Below are 18,407 nucleotides of genomic sequence, written 5' to 3' on the forward strand. Positions count from 1 at the left end.
AAAACTTCATTTCACACAGCCCAGCATCTTTCACAATGATAATATGTTCTTGCTGTACCAGTCCTTTTGACGTCTTCCTTCCCCACCCCACACTGTAGCTTCCCTCCACTATATCTGACTGAGATCTCAACCACACTGATTCTAATATTATCCTCACCTGTCTCCATTCCTCAATGAGATGCTACTATGGAACACATCTTTCCTTCCCTTTTCAACATCTAAAGGTACTCCTTAACTCAGTGTTCTACCAACCCCAATATCCATACTCCTTCCCACAGCAGATACAATGCCTGCCCTTATACCTCTTCCTTTGTCACCATACAGGAAACCAAACACAAATCTAGACGATGTTATTGAAGAGATCACATTATGACACAGTAAAATTCTTCCAATGCAGTAGGTGCTCACAACGTAGTCTCTTCTGCAAGGGAGAAACCAAATGAAGAATAGGCGACCATTGTAGGACAGTTCAGTTCAAACTGCAAGGGTAATCCTGAGCTTTCAATTGCTTATTACTTTAATTATCCATCCTACTGTCACTCTGAACACTCTATTGTTCCAAACATACCCAAGGAAAGTTTGAGCAACAGCACCTCAACTAATCATCATACACACATCAGGACTCAACGACTTCAGATAGTATCCTTTCTAGCCTGGGTCATAACTGGCCATTTCTGGTAAAAAAAAGAGCAAATTGTAATTATATTTTAGTTCAAATCTTGCCACACAGATGCTGACTAGTCTGCTGATCTGATCTGCATGAATCTATTTAGGCCTTGCCAACTCCTACCGTTGGTGGAATTTGAGGAACTTGTTTTTTCTATTCAGCCCTATTCAGATCCCTTTTCCCACTTTATTTTTCACTATATGAGTGAAACCTCCCACTCTTGCTCTGAACCAGAAAATATCTTCATCTTCGCTGCCACTCTTCAACTTCGGTCCATCTCTGATGTGTGTTGACAATAAGCCATCGTCCTGTGTTCTCCGCAGCCCACCAACTCCCATAGCTATCAGGGTCACACTGCCTCCCACCCTGCTTCCAGTGGTTATGTCACATCTGTTCTGATTCCATAGCTTCCTTCCGTAGCTCTCCTTGAGATACGTCTTCCATCCGGCATTACCTTTCAGCATCAGGGAGTTCGGGTTCTCTCTTCCCGTACTTGCCCCCTTTCTCTTTTACCCCCTCCCTTCCATGCTTCTACAAGCCTTTCCACACGATTAGTAAATAATTTGAACTGCTAACTCAGCATTTAGGTTTGCTGCTCAAAATGTAGTTCCCTCCCTTCTGGGGAGAACAAGTGCAGACTTGGTGACCATTTCACAAAACACCACTATTCAGGCTGAACAGTAACCCTTAACTTTTGATCCACTCTCACTTTGAATCTCTTCCTGCTTCCCACTCCATCCTCTTCCTCTACAAAGCACAACCGAGTTCAAGGAACAGTTCTCATTTTATGATTAGGCATATTATAACCTTGACTTCTGAAAACTGAGTGTTTCTCTTCTAACTTATAGTGTCAACAGTGATTTCCTGTGCTAATTTTAGACAGTGATTCAGGTTCACACATTTACCTATCTGGTAAATAGGTCCTTTATCTTTTTTTAATTTGCTTTTTTTTCCTTAGTTGTTTTTGTCATATCTTCCAATATGCTAAAAAAATCCCTTTTGTAGTCTCCTTGCCTTCTCACTATGCAGCTTAACGTCTGTTTTATGACCAGAATTAGGCCATTCAGCCCATTGAGTCTGCTCTACCTTTCCATTATGGCTGATTTATTATCATTCTAAACCCTATTCTCCTGCTTTCTCTCTCACACCTTTGATACCCTTACTAATCAAGAACCTATCAACCTCTGCTTTACACGTACCCAATGACTTGGCCTCCACAGCCACCTGTGCAATGGATTTCACAAATCCACTACCCTCTGGCGAAGAAATTCCCCCTCATCACCGTTCTAGAGGGGCATCCTTCTTTTCTGAGGTGATATCCTTTCTCTTTTCCAATAATGATGTCAGATTATTGAGTTGAAGCATCACCCATGCCTCTCTTTCTACAGATATTGCCTACCTGCTGAGTGTTTCTGGCAAAGAATGGTTAACAGTAGAGAAGATGGCTACTTGAGGCTGTGCTGGCCCTATTTAGGCAAACTCATCATCTCTTTTCCAGCTCTGTCCCTGTAGCCCTGCTAGCTTCAACTGCCCATCCCTTCTCTCCCATTAATGCCCCTCCCTCCTCACTCTCAAGAGCCCTTCCAATTCCCCTTTGTTTCAGTTTAGGGCAGCACAGTCATGTAGCACCAGCTACCGGGTTCAACTCCTCCACTGTCTGTAAGGGGCTTGTACAGACATCCCACCTCTCCTGAAAGTTCCGGGAGTCTCCCGCAATTTGATGGTGCTACCTCCCTGAAATGAGTTTTTGCGGGAGGGGGGGGGGGGCGGATGTCTACTTGTACATTCTCCCTGTGACTATGTAGGTTTCCTCCAAGTACTCCAGTTTCCTCCCACATTCCAGAAAGATGTACGACTAGTGGGTTAATTGGTCACATGAGTGTTATCGGGTGGCGCAGGCTTATTGGGCTGGAAGGTCCTGTTATTGTGTTGTATCTCTCTATAATAAAAATAACATTTCTAGTATCAGCATTATTTTGCTTCTCTGTGTACTTTAATTGTGCAAGAGTCAATGATGGGATGGAAGGTGGAAGGATAGGTGGCGCTCCTTTCAGCGTGAGTTGGATCAAAAGCCAGCTCAAGGAGCTGAAAGGTCAGGAAGGCAAGCCCACCAAAGAAAGGAGCATCAGAACTGAGGGGACAACCGATCAGACAGCCAATGCAGAAAGGGCCTCACAGAAGGCCTACTCAGTGAGGAGGAGGAGGAGGAGGATGCCAAGAAGCTACTGACCAGGTGACCCAAGGCTGGGATGACCAGCTGGGGGTGGAAAATGAGAATCTTCATTTCCTTCCCATTTTATTGCCTAATGTTTCTATTTTGATGCAGGGGCAGTGAGAGTTTATGTGGCGGGATTAGCAGGAAGGTGGAGGGAGTGGGCATCCTGTCAGTTCCTGCTGTGTGATCCTCAGAACCAGGCCATGTGTTAGGAAATAATCCACGAGTAACTAAAGGCAGAGGGTCCATAGGCTTTGGAAGACATTTGTACAAGTACGGGGACTGGAAAGATTTAGAAGAATATGGGCCAAATGCAGGCAAGCAGGGGCTAGCACCTTGTTCAGCATGGACGGGATGGGACAAAGGGCCCATTTTTCCATGCTGTATTACTTTGTGGCTCTTCCACTAAAGACTAATGCAATTCAATGTTCAAAATTCATTGTTTATGGAGACTGGGGGGTGGGGAGAAGCTGCACTAAGGAAAAATACAGATATGTTGGGAGAGTGGGGAAGACGGAATTGAGGGGAGCGGGACTGAGGGATTATGGAGAAATGAAACAACAAGAAGGGGTAGTGTGGACAGAGCATGTCACTGGGAGGGAAAGAGTGGGGGAGTGTGACAGGAGAGCGAGAAGGAATGATGGAGGGAAATGCGGAGTGAGAGGAAGGAGGGTGCGTGAAATGAAGGGGATGGGATAATAAGCAGAAGGGTTTGTCATGGGGATGAGTTTGCCGGGAGAGACAGCAATTAGGTTTGTGGGGAGTGACAACAAGAACGACAGGGGACAAAGGTTGGGAGAAGAGGAGGAGGTGAGGGAGGAGAGTGTCTCTACACTGTTCTGAGAGGTCCCCTTTACTGGCTACGTTCCTTTAGAGAAAGTGACCAGCATAGGAACATCGGGCTCTTCCACCTACACGGTTAAGGCTGATTTATACTTGTGCATACGGGCTACGCCGTAGCAAGCATGCGTCGCTCTGCAATTCACCGCCAAAACGCTAGTTGGCGGTGGGGTTTCTATGCCACTGTGTTGAGTTTCTTCGTGAGAGACATGGACAGGGAAATGCATTTCAAATATTTTTGGATGTCAGCAGGTAGATTTGACGATTTGGTTCATCATCTCCAACCATTTATTTTGCATCAGTGTACGGACATGGCGGAGAACAGCAACGGGAAATGCAACGCTACCAAGCGAACCAATCACAGTTGTTGCGGTCTGTGTTGCCACGACGTGTGTTACATTTTTGGGGAGGTGCACGTCACCCTACGGCGTAGTGTATGGCATAGGGTACGTGGTACCTACGGCGTATATTTGACGCAGAAGTATAAATTGGGCTTTACTCTGCAGACAACTTTTCTGCCCGAGGGCTTGTGTCACTATCAGAGGTGCCATTTGTTGATGGGAAACAGGTCCCAGGCATTTTCTGTGTGCAAAAGGTCTTGGGGGACTGTTTCAGAGAAAGGAGAGTTCTCTGTGCACCAGCTTGTAATCAGTATCACAAAAGTACTTGCTCCATGAGGAATTTGGCCGCTCGTAGATTGACTGCACTGCAAGAAAACCTCAGTGGGCGTGAAATGTCTCACGTCCTGATATAACTGTAAGCTCCATCTTGCTTCCTGAGCCCCAGCGTGACTTTCCACGGACTCCTCATCTTGATGCTCGGTAAACAGCAACCAAGGGGTTAAACCCCGGGCAGAGTTCTGCCGATGCTGACTCTGTTGTTTGCACCACCCCAGCCTGCCTGAGTTGGGCGGCTCACTTAGAGCCACAGAGGAGCAGCGGACGGTCCCTGAGGAAATGGAGTCAACCGGCTTGCAGGGCGGCCTCATTGTGCGGGCACCGTCATGTGAATGGTGGGAGGAACCTGGCCACAAAGACAACCCCTCGGCACGTCACTGAACCCGAACGAGAGATAAAAGAGAGTGAAGCTGCCCGCTTCCAGCAGTCCGAAAATCAGAAGCATCGAGGGGGGAAAAGATCAAGAGGAGAAGGCGCTCCCCATGGATACTGAAAGGTAGGAGAGAGCAGCACGACCCAAGACTGAAGCTGGAATTGGGGGCGTGCAGAGTGTAAGAGTTAGAGTGAAAAGTGATCCGAGTTTCCGAGTAGATGGGGAACTGGGCAGAGCCAGGAGTTAGACCAGAGGGATGGAACCGGGAATAGTAGCCGAAGATTTGTTGTGGGGAGGGGGAACCCAGGATTCGTAGTGGTGGTGGGGGGGAATTAACCTAGGAGATGGAGCACGGGAGGGGGTCACCTAGAGAATGGAACAGTGAGGAGGGGGTTAACCCAGGAGATGGAGTGAGGGGGTGATGGGGGGGTGACCCAAGGGATGGAGTGGTGGTAATGGGGGGGAAACCCAGGGGATGGAGTGAGGGGGTGATGGGGGGGAAACCCAGGGGATGGAGTGAGGGGGTGATGGGGGGGTGACCCAGGGGATGGAGTGAGGGGGTGATGGGGGGGTGACCCAGGGGATGGAGTGATGTTGATGGGGAGGGTGACCCAGGGGATGGAGTGGTGGTGATGGGGGATAACCCAGAGAATGGAACAGTGAGGAGGGGTTAACCCAGGAGATGGAGTGATGGTGATGGGGGGGCGTGACCCAGGGGATGGAGTTTTGGTGATGGAGGGTGACCCAGGGGATGGAGTGATGGTGATGGGGGGGTGACCTAGGGGATGGAGTTTTGGTGATGGGGGTGACCCAGGGGATGGAGTGGTGGTGATGGGGGGTGACCCAGGGGATGGAACAGTGAGGAGGGGTGTTAACCCAGGAGATGGAGTGGGGGGGTGGAAGCCAGGAGTTATAGAAGGAGTGTGTGAGCCCAGGAATGGGGGAAGCCCCGGTGTTAGGGATGGGATTGAAACTGGGAGTTAGAGTGGGGGGGTGGGAACCAGATGTGAGGCAACCCAGGAGTTAGAACAGGAATGGGGCACGTATTCAACCTGATTAACTCCTCCTGTCCTGCCCCAGGATGTGTTTAACTCGGAAAACTCCCTGTGTACTGCTGTACTTGACCCAATTTGACCTCTTTGTCCTAGCATGCCCACCGACTTATCAGAGGCTCTGAAGTTGGCCACAAAGGAGTCACACGAACTTGCTGAAAACTCTGAATTTATGAGAAACTTCCAGAAGGGTCAGGTCACAAGGGATCAGTTTACAGTAAGCATCTACCTTTGACAATTTGGTCAACCTAGTATACATGGGGGTTAAGTGGGATGGAACTATGCTTGAGAACTTCTCGAAATCATCTATCTTTGCTCTACTTATCCATATTTCAATAGTTGTCCCAGCAATAAAATCGTGGATCTTTCACTGCTGAAGGAGATCTTTTGGTCCTTCATGTCCATGTTGGCTCTTCAAAGGAGCTATCCAGTTAGATTCCATCATTTTCTTCTTCCAAGCCCTATAAATGTTTTCTCTTCGAATAGTTATCACAGTTATTAATAATGTCTTTCATTATATATCTGAACTGAATTCATCTCCTCTGCTGTTTTATCAACTATCCTCCATCTGTGTCCATTGGTTACCAACCTCGTCTGTTTAAACCCATTTACGAATACCCCTGTTAAATTTCCCCTTAACCTTCCCAATCTAAGAGGAATGAGCACAGATTCCCTGTTGTCATACTGCAATGTGCCAGAAGATTATAATCTTTGAGATGGCTTACAAAATGAGGTACAATCCTGCCGCTGTCCATAAGGAGTTTATGCGTTCTCCTCGTGACCTCGTGGGGTTTCCTCCGGGTGCTCCGGTTTCCTCCCACAGTCCAAAGACGAACCGGTTGGCAGGTTAGTTGGTCATTGTAAGTTGTCCTGTGATCAGGCGAGGGTTAAATCGGGGATTGCTGGCAGCAAAGCTGAAAGGGCCTGTTCCACACTGTGTCTCCACAAGTAGATGAAGTTCACTGACCTTGGCCTTGGGGAAGATGGTGATTAGGGAATTGGTGGGAGGCAGTGAGACCTGGAACCTGTGAGACAGGCAAGGCTTTGGGTATAGACATCAGGCCAGAGCCATACATCTATACATGTAAGGAAGGATCACTTTTACTGCTTCTTTCACAACCTCCATAGCATTTAGTTGGCTGTTAGGCACTACGTGAAAGATAGTTACGTTTGTTATGTAGGAAATACTTGTGCATAGCAAATAGCTTGTTAGTGCTGAAGTACATTCCACCCTCCTACGAGATTCTTTCTTCTCCAGCCCTTCACCTATCACCTTCCAGCTAGCCTCTTTCTCCTCTCCCCCTCCACACTTTAATTCAGACATCTTGCCCCTTTCTTCTCAGTCCTGGTGAAGGGTCTCAGTCCAATATGTCAGCTGTTTACCCTTTTTCCATAGATGCTGCCTGACCTGCTGAGTTCCTCCAGCATTTAGTGCAGACTCTTGTGTTTATAAATATAGTTATGGGTTCCATGGAGAAACCCACTGCCCTTTAATAAAATTGAATCTTGAGATAATTCTTCACACAGACTTGAAAAAGACAAGTCTTCATTTGTCTCACCTACGGATGAGTTAGCCAGCCCAGTCTCATCTACTGCAACAAGTCTGGAAACTGACAGATTACAGAATTTCAGAATCAGATTTACAATTGCTGACTTGGATAACGTGAAGTGTGTTGTTTTACAGCTGCCCTGTCAGTTCTGCTCAGTTGCACAACACTGGTCACAACATTGAGATTCCCAATTGGGAGTCGGGCACCTACAAAACAACAGTTGTTATACTGGGCAACCTCAGTCTGTGCTGAAGGGGAGGAGATTTTATGGCTTTAAAGAGCCTGGCAACTCTTATCAGCAATTAAGGAACATATTGTGCACTTGATTGTAGAGCACTCCGATCATTTGAAATGAGGACATTACCCAGCTCACCATGGTCAATCTTTACAAGAAATTACTGTTGTTTTAATTGGTTTTCTAAATTCAGAAATCATTGGCATAACTGATCTCCCTCAACTTGAACGCTTGTTAGGCTGTTTCAGGAGGTGTGAGATTACGTTGAGGGGTCTGGAGTCACATGTAGGCTAGATAGAGTAAAGAAGGCAGGTTTCTGTCCCTAAAGGACAGTCGTGACCCTGGTGGATTGATCAGCATGCCTTGTTCTCATTGCTACCAGGTACAGGAGCCTGAAGGCACATACTCAACAATTCAGAAACTGCTTCTTTCCCTCTGCCATCCAATTTCTGAATGGCCATCAAACCCATGAACACCACTTCACTACTATTTTACTTCTATTGTTGCACTACTTATTTAATGTAACTAATTTATATCAATAAAAATGTATACATATTTACTTCAATTATTTTTTCCCATTATGTATTGCATTGTACTGCTGCTGCAATGACAACAAATTTCACGACATATGCTGGTGACATTAAACCTGATTCTGATCATCAGCATAGTTTTTTTTTATTTTGAGTTTAATTGTTTGAGTTTAAACTTGCTAGTTGTTCTGCTGGGAATCTAAGTCGTGGTTCAGACCTTTGACTACCAGTCCAGTAATTGAAACCCTACTCTTCTGTACCTCCAACTGATAATGTGACATCTTTCTTTTAATCATTTCTATGTGTCACACTTTACCTGCAGTGGTACTGTTTCCAGAGTTTATCTCAAGCTTCGTAATCAATGAGGGAATCAACATATTTAGAGCGTTTTAAAAGGGAGTGCAGGAAAGATTAAGATCCACCAAACTTGCTTTCTGAGGCAATCACACACAGTAACAGAGTTCTTTATTAACCACTCCAACCAATCTCCAAAAAGTGTTCTTCAGAATCCAGGCACCAGGTCAGTAGAACCCCAAATGTGGATAGTCCCCTGCTCATTGTTATTCCTACTAGTTTTGACAGTCTCCCTTCAAATGTAGGCCATAACCTTTCAGTCAGCTTCTAAGGACAAGGTGAAAGATCTGGTCAGGGCCAACACTGCTTTACTTTCTTCGAAGTACTACGGTGTGATCTCCCAATCTCCTGCCTTCAGCAAATACGTCCAATTTGTGTAACCTGTTCTCTCGACCCAGTCCCTCACTGCAGAGACACTTCTGATATGGAGTCTGTAGTAATGTGGGGAAAAAATGCAGCCAATTTGACAGAGGCATGATCCATATCATACATAAGATTTTCTATCCTTGTGATGTTGATTGAGCAACAAATATTGGGCCAGGTTCCCATGGAAACTGTATGGATTCTATTTCAACTGAGATAATGTAGTGTTTCCTTTGTAAAGCTTGGAAAGAAGGCAGAATCTGATATCTAAGAACTCGTTGACCCCACCCTTCTTTGTCCCTGTGCCCTCTTTAATATTATGCTCCCTACAATCAGTTCCCATACCTCCTCACCCTGAGTCATCTTATTCATTCCACCCTCATTCTCTCTCCCCATGTGCCTCATTGTTTCAATAGTGAGTCAAGCTTGCTTATCAGACTCTCACTTCTCTCCCCACTCCAGCTGTTACTGGACTCTCTGTACTTCATCTACACTGCCCTGGAAGAGGAGAGCGAGCGGAACAAGGGCCACCCGGCCTTCGCCCCCGTCTACTTTCCCTCCGAACTGGATCGGAAGGAAGCCTTGGAGAAGGACCTGGAATACTTCCATGGGCCAGAGTGGAGGAGCCACATTAAGTGTCCGAAGGCCACTGAGAAATACGTGAGGCGGATCCAGCACGTGGGGCGTGAGGAGCCCGAGCTGCTGGTCGCTCACGCCTACATCAGGTACCTGGGTGACCTGTCCGGGGGGCAGGTGCTGAAGAAGGTGGCCCAGAAAGCTTTGCAGCTGCCGAGCACGGGCGAGGGGAGCGCCTTCTTCACCTTTGACCGCATCACCAGCGCGAACAAGTTCAAGCAGCTGTACCGCTCGCGCATGAACACGCTGGAAGCCGTCGGAGAGACGCGGCAAAGGATCCTGGAAGAGGCAAATCGGGCCTTTCAGCTGAACGTGGAGGTAAGGGAGAGGTCCTGGTGGAGTATTTCACTGGGTGTTTTTAATATTATCAAAGGTTGTTTGGATTTGTTTCTGCTGTATCTTCAGCTTTAGTAGGAAAGTTGTTCGTCCTTGGTACGAATAGCTCACTAACTTCATACTGAGGGTTTATGTTTGGCCTGGTCCTTGAGGCTTGTCCATACTTCAGTCTTGGTCTCAAACTACCTCAATTTATTTCCACACTGCAGGTTTTCGACGAGTTGCTGCAGCTGGGAGCTCAAGACCAGAAGAACAGCAACCTCCTGAATGGCAGGTAAGACGCTTACAGTTTGTAACACAGTTACATGCAGAGAGATGCTCCAGCTTCCTAAGCCAAAAAATGTGACCCTGTCCCAAAGCCACTCCTTCAATATTTAATTTGGTGGGGGTGGGTGTTACAGTTAGTGACCCAGCAGAATATTGGGTTGGGGAACACGTGATGGATGTGATTAGTTAAGAAAGTGGGCAGGGGCCGGGTGGCGCAATGACATCGGCGGCAGACTCTGGAACGGAGGATCCCGGGTTCGAACCCGGTCAGGGCCGCTCCCGAGTACACTTTCCATCCGTGCCGGGTTGAGTGTCGGGATCGCAACTCGACCTCGTAAAATAAAGGGAAAAATACCGCGAAATGTCTGTGTGAGGAGTGGCCATCCACACAGTCTCTCTCTTGCTCTGCGCCTTGTAAAGGCATGAAAAAGACATCATCTCGCCAACATCGCACACGCATGCACGTGCCAAAAAAAAAGAAAGTGAACAGGATACCATAAAGACAGTTTAACCACTGAGCTGATAAGTATGGTTCTGTACAAAAGTCTTAGCTCGGATGCCAAAGACTTTTGCACAGTACTAGATTTGTCAACCTGGAGCGGAGAGCAAGTTTGTAAATCTGGTGGAAGCAAGGGATGATGGGAATGGCGAGGGTAGAGTGCCACAGGAGGGTTGTGGGCAGGTGGTAGAGAAGGAGTGCCGGGGACAGAGGTTGGCACAGGTCCAGACACGCCCAACCCCCAGACATCTGGCAAGCTCAATTGATTCCAAACAATTGGTTTATTGATATTGAGAATGTCCCTCTGGTGCTTCCTGCTCCCTTCCCCTTTTCCCAACCATGATTTCCCCTCTCCCTGCCCCCTTCCCACTCTCAGTCCGCCACAGAGACCCATATCAAAGTTGGGTTTATCATCACTCAGATGTCATGAAATTTATTTTCTCTTTGTTTACAGCAGCAGTACAGTGCAATACATAAAATTACCACAGTACTGTGCAAAAGTTTTGGGTACTTTACCTATATATGCCCAAGACTTTTGCATAGTACTGTACAAATATCACTCATTCTCTGTCCTTTGCCCAACTGGAGCACAATGACAACAAACCTGTTGGACTCGGGAAGCACACAAGATGGATGAGGAAGAGCTTCCTCAATCCAAACCCAAATTAGTCACTTAAAAATGTCCCGATACAGATTTAGATCAAAGTGCTCTTCATGCATTGCAGGCCCCATGGATCAGATTGCCGTCCTCAAGTTGATATCTGCTATACAGCAGCCCATCCCCACTTCACACTAGCCACACTTTGGGGTTTAATGTTGGTAAACCCAGCATTTCCTGGTAACGAGGTGGCCAAGCAGCAGGTGACTGAGCTACTGCAATGTGAGTTGGAGAGGAAGTGGGTAGGGGTTATAATCTAATACAATATCCTGGGTTGGAGAGTGAGCTGGCAGGGAAGGTGGGTGCCCACACTGCTCTGGGTTGGGATAGGCAGAGGGAATTCATTCCCTGTCATGGACTGGGGAGGATAGAATAGCACAAGACACCAGATTGCCCTGGGTTGAACCAGAGGCGTAATTGAACTCTGGGCTTGAAAACACTGAGCAGTGAACCTGAAGTGTACACTGGGAAAGGGCTTGCCTTTCACAGCTGAAAGAGTTTCTATTTCCCTCCATAAAGCTCTTGGTTGAAAGAACTAATCAGGAATTGTGCATGTATTTTGGAGGTGGGTCTGTTTGAACCAAGGAGTTCGTCTGTGGAGACTGAACTGACACTGGACTCGTCCAAACTAATTCCCTTTTGACTTCTTCCTTCAGCGTGCCCGGTGACCTGTCAGAAGCCCTGAAGCTGGCCACAAAGGAGTCCCATGAATTGGCCGAGAACTCTGAGTTTATGAGGAACTTCCAGAAGGGCCAGGTCACCAAAGATCAATTTACGGTAAGGATGCAAGAATGTACCATCCTTTCAGTTTGAAGTTGGACTGTAATTGTATATCCTGTTTCATATTTTCTTCATTATTTGGCCTGCACTTGGCCCATCCCTCCTCTTTTCCATCCTTCCCACATCTCTCTTCCCTATCGTTACCAAGCTGGAAGCGGGGAGTTCAGCTGGTCTTGCTGTTTTCTTGCCTTGGGTGGTAAGACAAATGCTCCTCGAACGAGCGCTCCTTCAATGTAGGTTGGAAACCTGGCTCTCGTATCTCTCCAATGCATTCAGAACCGTGGGAGTTCTTTTTCTACCTTCCCCTTCAGTATCATCATTTTGCTGACAAGCTCACTGAGATGAGCCAATGTCTGCTCTACCCTCTCCCTCCGTCCCCTCCTGTGTTGATGCTCCAGTCATGAGATAAACCTTGCTCACCAGCCATTTGCTTCCCTCCCCACTCCAGCTGTTACTGGACTGTCTGTACTTCATCTACACTGCCCTGGAAGAGGAGAGCGAGCGGAACAAGGACCACCCGGCCTTCGCCCCCGTCTACTTTCCTTCCGAACTGGATCGGAAGGAAGCCTTGGAGAAGGACCTGGAATACTTCCATGGGCCGGAGTGGAGGAGCCACATTAAGTGTCCGAAGGCCACTGAGAAATACGTGAGGCGGATCCAGCACGTGGGGCGCGAGGAGCCCGAGCTGCTGGTTGCTCACGCCTACATCAGGTACCTGGGTGACCTGTCCGGGGGGCAGGTGCTGAAGAAGGTGGCCGAGAAAGCTTTGCAGCTGCCGAGCACGGGCGAGGGGAGCGCCTTCTTCACCTTTGACCGCATCACCAGCGCGAACAAGTTCAAGCAGCTGTACCGCTCGCGCATGAACACGCTGGAAGCCGTCGGAGAGACGCGGCAAAGGATCCTGGAAGAGGCAAATCGGGCCTTTCAGCTGAACGTGGAGGTAAGACGTGCTGAATGCTACAAAACCGGTAACCACAGTTTCTGGTTAAATTTGTACGCTTTGTGGGTCAGCAAATCATTTAAGACTGGCAGTGTGCAGTGGTGGTTCTGTTCATATCCGTATGTTCTATTTTTTTTCAAACACTGCAGAGGATGTAACCTCAATCTGACTAATACAGTGACGGAACATGTCACAAATCCTCTCTGCACCACCTCCATTCTAACCGACAACTAAGTTATTCTGAAAATAATTACAGATGCAAAAAAAAACCTACAGATGGTGGAAATCTGAAATATCAACATTTCTGAGAAAGAGTCACAGACATGAAGATTTGCCTGACCTACTGAGTTTCTTTTTCAGTTTTTGTTATTATTTAAACTTTTTTTTTTGATGGTATGGGAAGATGTTGTGTGGTCTGTCACATACAGTGCAGCGAGGATGCAGTGAATTCATCAAACCATAGTATCCATTTAGCTGGTCCAGAAGTCCTACCCATCCTCCACTTGCTAAGACCTTCCAGAAGGGAGTTCCACCACTGCTCCTTTGATTCAAAGGCGTGTACACTGCTACCCAGCTCAAGTCAACTTATCAAGCCAAAGTGTCCAATTAGCTAGTCCAGAACTCCAACTCATTCCTCCACTCACCAAGACATCCAGCTCAGTACTCCTCTCACTAAGACCTTCCAGAAGGGAGTTCCACCACTGCAACTTGGATTCAGAGGTAGGAAAGCTGCCACCCAGCTAAAGGTTCACTCCAGTGACCAGGCTTGCATGAGCCCAGCCATCAAGATATTTAACCATAGCTTCCCGGCAGTCAGGTGATGGAATATTTCCCGCCAATTTGAGGAATAATGGTCAATTGTATTCCTTTTACTTATTTTAAAGATCAGCTGCTCCGAACCTCTTTGGGGATTGGAGCCCAGCTTTTCGGACTATCTCACATCAATTGAGATCCCACCTTTCCTTTAACCACCTCCCCCCCCCCCCCCCCCAACTGGCAGCTGCTGTGCATCCTTCGGAATAAAAACATCTCTTCATTTCTCTTTGCAGGTTTTTAGTGAACTCCAGAGACTGAGCTCTGGGTCAGAGAGAAACGGCCCTGTACATGACAGTGAGATCCGAAAACGCACGGTTGTTCAGGGTAAGGGAAATAAATGTGAGAGGGGCATAACTGCGTATGGAAGACTCCGGGAGGTGGGGGGGGGATGTTGATTCTAGTGGATGCCCAGAAAGGAGAACTCTAAAAGAGCGGGTTAGTGGGTGGAAATGGGATGGGTTACTAAACTGGTGTTGGGTAACCCTAGCCTTGCCTAGGAGTCTGTAGCCTCCTGCAAAAGGAGGAGGTAGAAACAAATAGAACACAAAGGCTTGCACGAGGATAAAAGAATATTCCATTTTAATGTAAACACAATAATTCTTGCAACCACTGACATAGGGAATTCTGCAAATCTTGGAAATCTTAGACAATGCACACAAAATACTGCAGCAACGCCAAGTTGGGCAGTGTCTATGGAGGGGAATGAACAGTCGGCCTGAAACATCAACTGCTTATTTCCCTCCCTAGATGCTGCCTGACTTGCCAAGTTCCTCCAGCATATTTGTGTGTTACTTACAACCACTGGCTGGTTATAATTGGCCAATGACAGTAATCTGCTTTCTTCACAGAACGGGCAGCGCACAAAAGAAACACCCTGGATCAGCCTTCACAACCACGCGACTTACTGACCAACAGTTCCAGCCTGCGATTTGCTCTCTTTTTTGGCTTGGTGGTAGTGTCACTTGGCTTTGGATGGTATCTGCTGTGAGCCCGTTGGACACGAAGCACAGGATTTCAACCCAAATGGACCTCTTCTCCGCCATGTCTGTATCTGCAGCACTAACTGAATTGTATCATATGTCAGCGGTGGCTCAGTGGGCTGTACTCTCACCTTGTAGTCCGAGGGGTGTGGGTCCAAGTCCCGCTCCAGTGACTAGAACACTTGAGCTAGGCTGATTATCCCAGTGCAGTGCCCTACTGACAGAGATGCTATGCTTTGGACAAAATGTTAAATTAAGATCCCAGCAGCCTATTTGAGAATTCAAGTGCAAAGTTAGAGCAGAGTTCTAAATTCTTGTAGTGCCAGCAATAGTTGGCTCTGAGGCAACTCACATTAAAATTGATCATTTGGACAGTATTGCACCATGGTTAGTGAGATTCTCAGGGTTTTTAACTAATTTGGGTGCTCTTGGAAAAAGAAGTTTTGTCAATCTTCTCTGAAGCCCTGTGGTGCTCTGCCCATGCAGAAATGGTGCTCCAGACCCATGCACTGGAAGACTGGGGCCAGTGTCCAGTTACTCAGGTCCTTGCCTGATCTTGGTCCTGCATTGTATCAGGTACTGGAAGAAAGAGCTCAGGGAAGAAAATACAGGATCAGGAAGGAGCACTGGAACAGGAAGCACTTAGATCCTTGAATTGGATCCATGATTCAATTAAATCAAAGCTGAACTGCACCATTCGCCGGCTTTACTCAAAATCTATCTATATTCTTACCAAACAGAAGTCTATTGGTCTCAGTATTTAAAGATAATAATTGATCTCCACTATCTACAGCTCCTGGGGAAAATCCAGGTCTGTGTCCTGCCTTTCAACAAACTGCATCAGACAATGAGAAATACGAAATGGAGAATTTGCATATTTTCTTAAAATAAAATTCCTTTTGGTTTGCTTTCAAACATGAACTGTTGTAAATGCTAAGAGTACAATTAACAGTTGGATCCATCTTTGTGTTGCAATCAGCAATGTACCTTTTAGCTGCCCAGCCCGTGAACTTTGTACTCCCCACCTTCTAATTTCCCTACCCCAGATCTCCCTCCTCAGACCAAGTCTTTGGTCAGCGGTCCTATTAATCTGGCATTAAATTTTGTCTGATTGTCCCTTGGTATGTGAAGTTTTTAAAAGTTATAGACCTTTTTCTATTTTTTGATGTTCTGTATATAAATATTTGTACAAATTATTTTGCAATCATGTTAATCTAAACTACTGCTTTTGAATTAAAATTTGCATCAATTATATATTGCATTATGTCGCTCTGATTGTGGAAATAGATGAAATAACAGTCTGAGAATTTGATGGGTTAACTCAATGGTGAGATACACAAAGCCCCTTTTGGACTCTGGATCTGTACTGATCTCAATTAGTACAGTCACAAGATAACTGATCACAGAACCACTAATAGAAGAACTTTGTCAGTAAGGGGAACGGGTAATGTGGGGAGAAATTCACTCACATTCTTGCTCCCACCACGATAACCAATGCAAGCAGCTGTACACCAGAAATAGCTTTGGATGTAATGCCACTTGTATTTAAAGAGCATTGGATAATTGGGTGAAATACCTTCGAGGCACGAATGTTTTTAAAATACACAGAAACCAGTGGGCACACTCACTGCGAAACTGCAGCTTTAAAAATATCCTGTGCAGAATGTGCAGATGGTCTCTGGGTTGCAACATAAAGTAAGGGGAGTGTTTTCACAAAACTGGACTGGAGGGAGAGGGTTACAACTCTGGGACAGCAAGGGTCTTCAAAGTAAATGTTATTATCATTTTCTTGTGGGCATAGAATAACAACCATTACAGAATCAATAAAATTTTACCCAACTAGGGCGTTCAACCAGAGTGCAGAAGACAACAAACAATGTAAATACAAAAACAAGAAATAAAAAATAAACAAACAATAAATATCAAGAACATGAGATGAAGAGTCTCTGAAAGTGAGTCTATTGGCTGTGGGAACATTTCAATGATGCATCTTCAACAAAACACCTTCAACGGGACATTGGGGACACATGAGAGATGGCCTTCAACGGAAGAACCAGAAACCCAGGATGTAGACCAGGAGAGGCCCGTGAGCCATGGGATTTAATGTTAAAATAGGTGTTATGCTGAAGGAGTATTGAGCCGTCCAAAACAAAAGCCATGACGTGAAACCCATAAAATTATGATTTTCAGTCAGTAATTGGTTTATTTTTGTCACATATACCGAGATACAGTGAGACATTTGTTTTGCACATCACCCATACTGATATTTCCAAGATAGTACAAAGGGAAAGGCAATAACAATATGCAAAATTAGTGAGAAAGTGCCGTGCAGATAATAAGTAAGGTGAAAGAGCCGTGATGAAATAGATTGAGATCAAGAGGCATCTGAACAGCATTATTGGGTTTCCTTATGTAACACCACGCTGTCTCCATTATAATGCTGCTGGTTCTCATAAAAATTGTTTTTGTGAGATCTCAACAAGGTTCTTCCCATCCGTTTCCAGATCTTCTTGTCAAACACGCAGTCCATGAGATGGAAGATGATTTTCAAGGGCAGTATGCAGCCAGAGTGATTTTCCGGCTGTGTGGGAAGAATCCGATGGGGAGGGTCCCTCTCACGACAGTTGGGAGGGGTTTGGTGATGAGGACTCTGCCGAATTACTTGAACAGTTTGCATAGGAAACCACCCCACTAGATCCACCATCTTCTTCTGCAGAGCTTCCAGTTCATTCTGTGCTGACGCCTGCCTGATGGATGCTGTCAAAAATGTTTTTTTAACTGCTGAAACTTTTCCATGAAAGACCTTTAATGCAGTTAGGTCCAACAGAGTGTAATATTGAATGGCACCGAGGTCAGGATCCTCCTTTGCAAAGGGGTGGGTGGGGGAGAGAGTTAGCCGCACTAGATGTTTGTGTACACAAAGCTTGATGCAGGCACATAAAAAGGTGGCCGTTGAGAACGGGGCAACGTTGGGACCCCTTTCTCTGGACCCCATTCAAAACCTCCAGCTGAGTCTAAAGATGGGTTGGTTGGCTGCTACAGACAGCAGTGAGATAGGGGCCACACCTTCTCCACATACTCCACTAAGAAGTCTCCGGATCGGAAGACGATCTTGGTGGATGCCAAGGCAAACATCAAGGCCCGCTGGCACTTTCCTCTCAGAGTTCCTCCTCTACATCCATCCCATTGTTTGCAGCAGGAGCAGATTCGACATGTCTTTTAGAGTTTGTCCAATTTCCCTGTGGCAGTCTTGCTTTCTGAATGCACCGATGAATTCCCATTGATGTCCTTCAATTCTCCCTACTAGACATTCAGGGAGTCAAAGAGTGGCTTCATGGTCTCTCCACCATTTAATACCTCTTAGGTTTCTCAATAATATCTGGGTCAGCAACTTGATATCCGACTTCAATGTTCCCCGGTCAGCCCTGAGGTACTTCTGTAGGCAACAGTCAGCCAGAAGGGAGCAGTGGTCAGAGCCACTGGCGCAGCAGACAGCAAGTGCTTGAAAGACAAGGAGGAAGTCTATCTGAACCGTTTTGGTCTCGACCAGGAAAACTGTTGTTGTGCTCCACCTGCAGGGTTGCTGAAGACATTGCACAGCTTGCTGTCTTTCCGTCTCACAAGGACTCTGGAGATGAT

General features: G+C 46.5%; 1 protein-coding gene across 1 annotated transcript; it reads left to right on the top strand.

Moving 5' to 3' along the window:
* Nucleotides 1–4,648: 4,648 nt before the first annotated feature.
* Nucleotides 4,649–16,022, top strand: hmox1a (heme oxygenase 1a). The gene is made up of 8 exons (XM_072271768.1): nucleotides 4,649–4,895; nucleotides 5,921–6,041; nucleotides 9,319–9,810; nucleotides 10,038–10,102; nucleotides 11,909–12,029; nucleotides 12,481–12,972; nucleotides 14,022–14,112; nucleotides 14,637–16,022. Exons 1-8 carry the CDS (start codon nucleotides 4,882–4,884, stop codon nucleotides 14,774–14,776), a joined length of 1,536 nt encoding a protein of 511 aa, XP_072127869.1. The 5' UTR covers nucleotides 4,649–4,881; the 3' UTR covers nucleotides 14,777–16,022.
* The last annotated feature ends 2,385 nt before the right edge of the window (nucleotides 16,023–18,407 follow it).

The sequence above is a fragment of the Mobula birostris genome, chromosome 11, assembly GCF_030028105.1.
Source record: "Mobula birostris isolate sMobBir1 chromosome 11, sMobBir1.hap1, whole genome shotgun sequence".
NCBI lineage: Eukaryota > Metazoa > Chordata > Chondrichthyes > Myliobatiformes > Myliobatidae > Mobula > Mobula birostris.

Bases quoted from the DNA above. Each gene is read 5' to 3' on its own strand.
- hmox1a (XM_072271768.1), top strand. The intron at 10,103-11,908 runs GTAAGACGCTTA...TTCTTCCTTCAG, and splicing joins AGCAACCTCCTGAATGGCAG to CGTGCCCGGTGACCTGTCAG. The intron at 14,113-14,636 runs GTAAGGGAAATA...CTTTCTTCACAG, and splicing joins AAAACGCACGGTTGTTCAGG to AACGGGCAGCGCACAAAAGA.